The sequence below is a fragment of the Heterodontus francisci genome, chromosome 36, assembly GCF_036365525.1.
Source record: "Heterodontus francisci isolate sHetFra1 chromosome 36, sHetFra1.hap1, whole genome shotgun sequence".
In the NCBI taxonomy this organism is placed as follows: Eukaryota; Metazoa; Chordata; class Chondrichthyes; order Heterodontiformes; family Heterodontidae; genus Heterodontus; species Heterodontus francisci.
In genome coordinates, this window is record NC_090406.1 from 2,443,853 (window position 1) to 2,453,105 (window position 9,253).

A 9,253-nucleotide genomic window follows, 5' to 3' on the forward strand; every position below is an offset into this window, starting at 1 on the left:
ACGTTATAGACTGGAGAAGCTGGGGGAGTTCTTGCAGAAGATAAGATTAAGAGGTGATTTGATAGAGGTGTTCAAAATCATGAGTCTGGACAGAGTAGATAGAGAGAAACTGTTCCCATAGGCAGAAGGGTCGAGAACCAAAGCACACTTTTTTTTTAAGGTAAATGGCAAAAGAAGCACTGATGACATGAGGGAGATCTTTTTTACTCGGTGAGTGGGTAGGATCTGGAATGCACTGTCTGAGAGTGTGGTGGAGGCAGGTTCAGTGAGTGTTTAGGATCTGGAATGCACTGTCTGAGAGTGTGGTGGAGGCAGGTTCAGTGAGTGTTTAGGATCTGGAATGCACTGTCTGACAGTGTGGTGGAGGCAGGTTCAGTGAGTGTTTAGGATCTGGAATGCACTGTCTGAGAGTGTGGTGGAGGCAGGTTCAGTGAGTGTTTAGGATCTGGAATGCACTGTCTGAGAGTGCGGTGCAGGCACATTCAATCGTGGCTTTCAAAAGGGACAGTTAGCTGAGGAGAAATTTATGGGGTTAAGGGGGAAAGGCAGGGGAGTGGGACTAGGTGAGTTGCTCTTGCAGAAAGCCGGCACTGACATAATTAGCCGAATGGGCACCCTCTGTGCTTGTAACCATTCTGTGATTGTATGATATCTTCTGCCCTGTGCCAGGTGACAGTTTGGACCCTCTATTACATTTCTCATATTTGTACCTTTTTCCCCTCCAGCAGGACGTCCCTCCAACATGTACTTCCAAACCCATGACCAGATTGGGATGATTGGAGCCAGCCCCAGTCACGTTGCTGCAATGAACATCCCCATCCCCTTCAATCTGATGATGCCCCCAATGCCTCCTCCCGGGTACTTTGGACAGGCAAATGGACCAGCAGCAGGTGAGTACAGCATGATGGGTGTGTCTGAACTGGGGCTCATGTGCTTCTGTCCCAACTTTGGGGCACTGGATGATTCATTCTGGAACCATACAAGCATAATAACATATGAATTAGGAGCAGAAGTAGGCCATTCGGCCCGTCAAGCCTGCTCCACCATTCAATAAGATCATGGCTGATCTGTTTGTGTCTCAAATTCCACATTCCCATCTATCCCCAATAACCTTTGATTCCCTTGCCTAACAAGAATCTATCTAACTCTGCCTTAAAAATATTCAATGACCCCCACATCCACCACCTTCTGAGGCAGAGTTCCAAAGCCGCACAAGCCTCAGAAAAAATGTCTCCTCATCTCTGTCCTAAAAGGGCGACCCCTAATTTTAAAACAGTGCTCCCTAGTTCTGGACTCGCCCACAAGAGGAAACATCCTTTCCACATCCACCTTGTCAACACCGTTCAGGATCTTGTATACTTCAATCAAGTCTCCCCTCATTCTTCTAAACTCCAGTGAAAACAAGCCCAGTCTGTCCGACCTTTCCCCATAAGACAACCCGCTCATTCCAGGTATTAATCTAGTAAACCTCCTCTGAACCACCTCCAACACATTTACTTCCTTCCTTAAATAAAGAGACCAAAGTTGCACACAGTATTCGAGATGTGGTCTCACCAATGCCCTGTATAACTGAAGCATAACATCCTTACTTTTATTTTCAGTTCCTCTCGTAATAAAGGATAGCATTCCATTAGCCGCCTTTATTATTTTCTGTACCTGTATGCTAACATTTTGTGACACATGCACTCGAACACCTAGATCAATGTACTGGGTGCTCAGATTGGGAGGGGAATTCATATTTTACATAGAATCTACAGTTCAGAAATGAGACTTATCTGGAGGTTTAGTCTTTGAACTTCTTTAAGCTGCTGTTCTTTTATTTCAGATAACACTTTCTGTCACGTTAACAAGTTAATTTTAAGGATGAATACATCCCTTCCTGTGTTGTGATTCTGATCCTGCCCTCCGGATGGTTGACCCAGGAAGGGAAGTTGGAGCATTGCTCCTTACCCGATGATGACTGTGGTTGGCTTCTCGGGCAATTCCGCTGGCATGTGGAGGCCCTGTCATTTCCCTCCGTGGTTGCATGCGGTATTGCATCCCAAACATGGGAACTGTGTCCTCCGCTTGTTGCAGCGGGCAGCAGGATTTCGGAGTGCTGGAAGAGCAATCTGTCCTCCTGACCTCTGCTGAGTTTGGGGCGGGGGTGTTTGGGTCACACCCATTTTCAAGGAGAGTGTTCTTGTTTCAAGGTCGTGGAATTCCAAAAGGCAAAGTGGGCCGTGGGGCTCGTCAGCGAAACCGTGGCATGGGGAACCAGCTGAGCAGCCAGTCCAACCTGGCGAACAGCCAGGCCAGCCAGGATGTGGTGTCGCAGCCATTCTCTCAGGGGCCTCTGACGCAGGGATACATCTCGATGAGCCAGCCGTCACAAATGAGCCAGCCCGGCCTTTCTCAGCCGGAACTCTCTCAGGTAAATCTTTGTACTGTCTGCTCCACTCACACTGACACCTGTCCACCTTTCAACCATTTTATGAGAGTGAGAATCTTCTACACTCTCACTTTTGGAGTTTTTCACTTTGTTAATGTGCTAAAGGTATTGTGAACTGTAACCTGATCCCAGAGCTGAGCTTTGAATTGCATTCTCCTCCATAAAGGCTGACCACTTTCACTTCCATACTATCACTGCCTCTGCCACTCCTTCAGCTCATCTGTTGCTGAAGCCCTCTTTTACTGTCACTCCTGGCTGCTCCTTTTCCTCCCCACCATTGGCAGCCACGCCTTCAGCTGTCCAGACTCTAAGCTCTGGATTTCTCCCTCCCCTCTCTCCACCACTTCCTTTCCTCAAAACTCATATCATTGACAAAGTGTTTTTATCCACCTGCTCCTTTGGCTTAACTGTTTGTTTTCCTTCTGCTTCTGTTAAGGATGCTCTATAACTGCCAGTTGCTGTCCAATCTCTGAGAATTCTATCTGCAGTCCAAATCTGATTTGTCGAATTAGGTTTTTGAACGTCCTCTCTGTAATTGCAGGATAGTTACCTGGGAGATGAGTTCAAGTCTCAGATCGATGTGGCCTTGTCGCAGGATTCCACTTACCAAGGCGAACGTGCATATCAACATGGGGTGACCGGGCTGTCACAGTACTAGAATGTGAGCAAGCTTCTCGTTACTAGTCACCAGACCAGTTGATCAGGTTATAGTCAGCAAGGATTTCTGTTCACTCTAAGAAAGCTTTCATCAGTAGCTAACCCAGGCTGTCCCTACCGGTTTACTTGGGAAGTGGGAGGAGGGGAGTGGGGAGGGCTGGGGGCAGGATGGGCAAGGGTCAGGGAAGATAAGGTTGGGCAGGGATCAAGGAGTAGAGGTCTGGGTTGGGTGGGTGGGGTGAAGTTGGGGATGGCAGGCGTCAGGGAAGTAGAGATTGGGGATGGTGGGTAGGAGGGCAGGGGTCAGGGATGGTGGGTAGGAGGGCAGGGGTCAGGGATGGTGGGTAGGAGGGCAGGGGTCAGGGATGGTGGGTAGGAGGGCAGGGGTCAGGGAGTGTAGTGGTCAGGTCCATCAGTTTCCTGTTGGAATTAAAACTTTACAGCGAATGATTCTAGTATCAAAAAGGTGAAAGTTGAATAGTAAAATGGGGAGAGAGCCTGGTGGTTTTGTGCTGGATGTTTGACATGCCCCCTTGTTTGTCCAGGTTAAGGAGAGGAGAGCTAGGCTTGAGCCAAGCTTAGTTCAACAGTAATTCAATCTGGGGAATAAAAACAAAAATGGATACCTGTTTCCACTGCGACTACCGAGGCATCAACTGTGAGAGAGCAACAGGAGAGAGAAAAACCAACCAAACGAGAGGAAGAGAAGAGAAAAGGGAGAGGAGGAGAGAGAGAGAGAGAGAGAGAAAGACCACTGCTAGCAGATTGAGACGAGGAGATTGACTGGAGGAACGAAGAAATAGAGGGCACTTGTGCGCCTTGTCAGCCGGGCCAGGCCTGGTCTCACACATCTACTAAACTCTATTGCTGTTACCACGCAACTCGCCCTTGGAAAGAATACCACAAGCTGCTGAGACCCTGCTCCCAGCTCGTCAAACAAGGGAGAGAGAGAGGAGGGGCTCACGCTAAACTAACAGTTACCTGCTACATCCGGACCACCCGTTTCCTGGAGGACGTGGGAGACCTTCTTGGTTTTGGGAATAAAAGGGAATGTTATCTCTCAGTTGTGCTCTGGACGCTACATTTAGCGATTAAACTGTAAATTTCAGCAGTTAGACTGTCAAGAAGCAAAGATTAATTTCTGGCAAAACCCAATTGACACAGAGCTGCCTTGTGCCTCCACCCCCTTCATTCACTTCAAAGTCGTGAGTTGTTCTTGATTCAGGCTTTCTGCCCAGTGCTATCGTTTCATGTTGCTTTCTCAAATCTTCCGCAGTAACTGGTTTTAATGCGTGTTCAGAGTTGGGGTTCATGAAGGGTTAACTGTGGACTGTCTGTCAGATTCCAGCACTGGGCTGTGAGAGAATTCTGCTCTTCAGTTTTCTTTTTGCAAGTTTTACATTTTTATTAGAAATGCTCAGAACTACAGGGAAAGCTGATGTTGGTCACTGCTCGCCAGGAAAGAGTAATCAGTCAAACCAAGACTGCTTAGTCCAAGGAAGAGGTTTTAAACCCACCTTGATCAGCTGCAAATGGATGTTTTCCCCTCATGTTCTGTGTTTGAGAAGATCTGCTTCCAAATAGTTTCTTATAGCTTCTTATTGTCGGAGCGTGATGAGATCAGAAAAGTGATTGCAGCAGTGGGTAACTGGTGCCTGCTTTAGATCCCCCACAATAAATTCAGTGAGGCAGGAGAGCCAGTTAGAGCAGAAGAATGGTTGTAGCATTCTCTGCTGGTTCAGCAAGCAGTTGTTTTACATTGACATTAAGAGCTTTAATGAAGCACCCAGTGGTAGGAGGGCTGCAAATATGTTTTCACATGGGAGAGAGATGCTGGGCTTGGCTCGGCATGATGACTGAATCAGACTAAGAGAAGCAGGAACACATCGAGAATTGTCTGGGTGGCTGTTTAATTCTTGTCCACTGAACATCACAGCGAATCACTTGGTAACAGGTTAAACAGAAATCAGAAGTTTTTAAAGTAGCGAGCTTAACCCGTTTCATTAATTTTCAGTGGCATTTGCATTAATTACTGAATTCTTTTAAACCAGTACATTTAGAAAAGCTTTTGTGCATGTATTGGTGCCAGTTCAAGGACTTGTATAGAGACTGACAGTGATTCCCATTGGGCCCTAGCCCATCCCCCAATCTAACTTACTCATTTTAAATCTAAGCTGTTTTGGAAAGTATGAATTTTCTATCACCAGCAAGAAGCAAACAGTTAACAGAAAGCCTGGACGATTGTCTCTTGCACCCATGTGTGTTCAGGGCTACAGTCTTGAGCACTAAATAATAAAGGCCGGGTTTTTAATCTAATGACAGGATGAGTGTAGAAAGGGTGTGTCGCACTTGGACCTTTTTTCGTCTGTATTACTGCGTGTGTTACACTTTGCCAAATTGCTACTGAGCAGAGAAAAATCTGACCATCTCTGGTCTACAAATTCTGCCTTTTCCCACATGAATTCAGGCAAGAAAATTCTGAGTACCAGGCAAAGCAAGGACCGGTACAGCTGGCTGCAATACAGAACCACAGCTTCTAAATGGCTTGGCAAGTAACCCCAAATGTGCAGCACATTATAGAATGTTGGAGAATTCTTGCAGCTGTCCTGAAATCCAACTTTAAAAACAAAAGGCACAGCATCTGTGTGCAAGGTGAATGTCACCACAGGCCTTGGCTTTTGACCATTGCCTCACTTTTGAAACAGATCTTGCCCTTGAGTGGACTCAGATCTGCTGAAGGCACAACAGATATATGGGGAGCAAGGCTTTTCCACTCTTGGTCTCACCCCTTCACTGCTTAACCCTTTTGCTAGCATGTCAATCCCATTAATTCTGTGGTACCAACCGCATTGATGTGAAGGCTGTGTTGCTGAGGAACACTGGGTTAGCCTGTTGTGTCTAATGGCCGTATGTGTAGCGTGCGGGTTTGGGCAGCAGTGCTCCCTCCGTGCAATGGTCTCTTTACTCAGCAATGCCAGTGACCAGTGGTCTAACAGGCAGCTGCTATGGACTTGGAATGGGTACAAATGCTGCAGACCCTCCTGTCAAGTGGTCAAGATGCTCCAGGGCACAGGATCTGGCCAAAGGGGCGGCTTCTTTTAAGGAACTTTTTTTGTTTTGGCTTCCTGGCAGAATTGTTAAAAGTTCATAGTTGTATTTGTTTATGGTAGTTCATTCTATTCAGCTGTGAGCCCTCTGTAAAAGATATAATCCATTGGAGATCATCTTCATTCACCCTCCCCTCCACTGGTTGACTTATGCTTTGTGCTTTGTTTTACTTTGTGTAGCAGGAAGAGGGTGTTCTGATTTTAAATCCATGACAACCCTGGTGCTGGTTCTGCATCTGTTGAGTGGAAAATGTTTTTTTCCAAATCTGTCTGAATTTTTATTTTAAACCTTTTGTCTGTAACATGAACCATTAATAAAATTAGCTCTGCATAAAACTTTTGTCAGTTCTTAATTCATATATGCCATGTCTTGAATGGGAATTTGTTCCTCTTTTTTAAATCATCACCCCTTGATCAGATTCCAGCCTATAACTCACTCCCAGGTACCTGTTCAGGTTGAACATTTAGTTTTATATTGACACTTACTTAGAAAGTAAGGATAGACTTGATAAAGAAAATGTCATGTAAAATGCCCTTTTTTATATTGTTTCCAGGCTATGCTGAAATATATGAATTTACACAAAGATCCCTGTCTGGCTCCTGTTTGAAGTTTTATATAGTAACATTAACTTTTAACAGTATTTGGCTTCACGAATCGATAACTAAACAGTGGGTGAGTGGAATTCACATTATTCAGCTTAACTGAGCAGTCCTGAATTAAGGAGAAAAGGGACAAAACTTAGAGCCTCTCAACATAAATAAACATTGACTGGTAAATAATATGCTTGGAAAGAAAACTTTTATTTCTATAATGGATTATTAATAAAGCTCTGCAAGGCACACAGGGCTGGGCTAAAAAGGTCAGTGGTTTGTGAACCAGGTGAAATGAAATGTACAGGGATTAACTATCCAATCACTAGGATTATAAAGGTAATGTACTGTGTTCCCTTTGTGTGTTTTAAACTTTCATAACATACAATTTAATATAAAAGCAAAATACTGCAGATGCTGGAAATATTCAGGTCTGGCACAAACTCTGGGCAGAAACAGTCAATGTTTCAGATTTGTGACCTTCTAAAACTTACTGTCCGTATCAGATGACCCTTTCTATACCACAGATAACAAATCCAAACACTGAATTCTCAAACTGTCCCATTAGTAGCCTCTACTGAACAAAGAACAGTACAGCACGGGAACAGGCCATTCAGCCCTCCAAGCCTGCGCCGATCTTGATGCCTGTCTGAACTAAAACCTTCTGCACTTCCGGGGACCGTATCCCTCTATTCCCATCCTATTCATGTATTTGTCAAGATGCCTCTTAAACGTCGCTATCGTACCTGCTTCCACCACCTCGCCCGGCAGCAAGTTCCAGGCACTCACCACCCTCTGTGTAAAGAACTTGCCTCGCACATCCCCTCTAAACCTATGTCCCCTAGTAACTGACTATCCACTCTGTCCATGCCAGTCATAACTTTGTAAACCTCTATCATGTCACCCCTCCACCTCCGTCGTTCCAGTGAAAACAATCCGAGTTTATCCAACCTCTCCTCATAGCTAATGCCCTCCAGACCAGGCAACATCCTGGTAAACCTCCTCTGTACCCTCTCCAAAGCCTCCACGTCCTTCTGGTAGTGTGGCAACCAGAATTGCATGCAATATTCTAAGTGTGGCCTAACTAAAGTTCTGTACAGCTGCAGCATGACTTGCCAATTTTTATACTCTATGCCCCGACCGATGAAGGCAAGCATGCCGTATGCCTTCTTGACTACCTTATTCACCTGCGTTGCCACTTTCAGTGACCTGTGGACCTGTACGCCCAGATCTTATCTGCCTGTCAATACTCCTAAGGGTTCTGCCATTTACCGAATACTTCTCACCTGCATTAGACCTTCCAAAATGCATTACCTCACATTTGTCCGGATTAAACTCCGTCTGCCATTTCTCCACCCAAGTCTCCAACCGATCTATATCCTGCTGTATCCTGACAATCCTCATCACTGTCCGCAACTCCACCAACCTTCGTGTCGTCCGCAAACTTACTAATCAGACCAGCTACATTTTCCTTCAAATCATTTATATATACTACAAACAGCAAAGGTCCCAGCACTGATCCCTGCGGAACACCACTAGTCACATCCCTCCAATCAGAAAAGCACCCTTCCACTGCTACCCTCTGTCTTCGATGACCGAGCCAGTTCACCTTTGATCCTATGTGACTTCACCTTTTGTATCAGTCTGCCATGAGGGACCTTGTCAAAGGCTTTACTGAAGTCCATATAGATAACATCCACTGCCCTTCCTCAAACATGGATGATCCCGAGTTCAGCACAGCAGTTGAAATGCTACCATGTTCTGTAACTGAATACAGGAATTACTCTCCGCTTCCAAAACTAGACCCAAGAGAAGTATGTTCTTGCAAGAGGCTCCACCCCTGAGCTGATTCAGGTGAGATGAGGGCAAAATGTTGCCCCCATCCTGCTTGTAAATTAAATGGAAGAAAGAGTCATTTATGGCACAGAAGGAGGCCTTTCAGCCCATCAAGTATATGCCAGCCTCTATCTCCATTGCCCTGCAAATCTATTTCTCTCAGGTGCCCATTCAACTTCCTCTTGAAGTCAGTGATAGAAGCGAAGACTACCATCCACTGCATATTTTGCTCAAAACGTTCAATCTGTATCCCCTCGTCCTGGTATCATTTGTTAATGGGAACAGTTTCTCCTTGTCTAACTTTATCTAAACCTGTCATAATCTTGTCCACTTCTATTAAATCTCCCCTCAATCTCCTTTGTTTTAAGAACAAACCCAACTTTTCCAACCTAACTTTGTAACTAAAATCCCCCATCCCTGCAACCATTCTGGTAAATCTCCCCTGCACCCTCTCATCCTTCTTGAAGTGTGGTGACCAGAACTGGATGCAATACTCCAGTTGGGGCCCAACCAGAGCATTATAAAGGTTCAGCATAACCTCTCTGCTTTTGTACTCCATGCCTCGATTTATGGAGCCCAAGATTCCACATGTTTTGCTAACCACTCTCAGTATGGCCTGCCCCCTTCAAAA

At 45.5% G+C, this 9,253-nt stretch overlaps 1 protein-coding gene across 4 annotated transcripts in view; it reads left to right on the forward strand.

Moving 5' to 3' along the window:
* upf1 (UPF1 RNA helicase and ATPase) overlaps nt 1-6,531 on the forward strand; it is a 99,816-nt gene extending 93,285 nt beyond the window's left edge. For 2 of the 4 annotated variants that reach the window (XM_068015957.1, XM_068015959.1), the window contains exons 21-24: nt 726-890; nt 2,193-2,413; nt 2,973-3,092; nt 3,634-6,531. In XM_068015957.1, the coding sequence (XP_067872058.1) occupies nt 726-890; nt 2,193-2,413; nt 2,973-3,089 (503 nt within the window). In that variant the 3' untranslated portion in view covers nt 3,090-3,092; nt 3,634-6,531. The remainder of the gene's footprint in view (nt 1-725; nt 891-2,192; nt 2,414-2,972; nt 3,093-3,633) is intronic. The other 2 variants (XM_068015958.1, XM_068015960.1) reach the window with 1 other exon arrangement.
* The last annotated feature ends 2,722 nt before the right edge of the window (nt 6,532-9,253 follow it).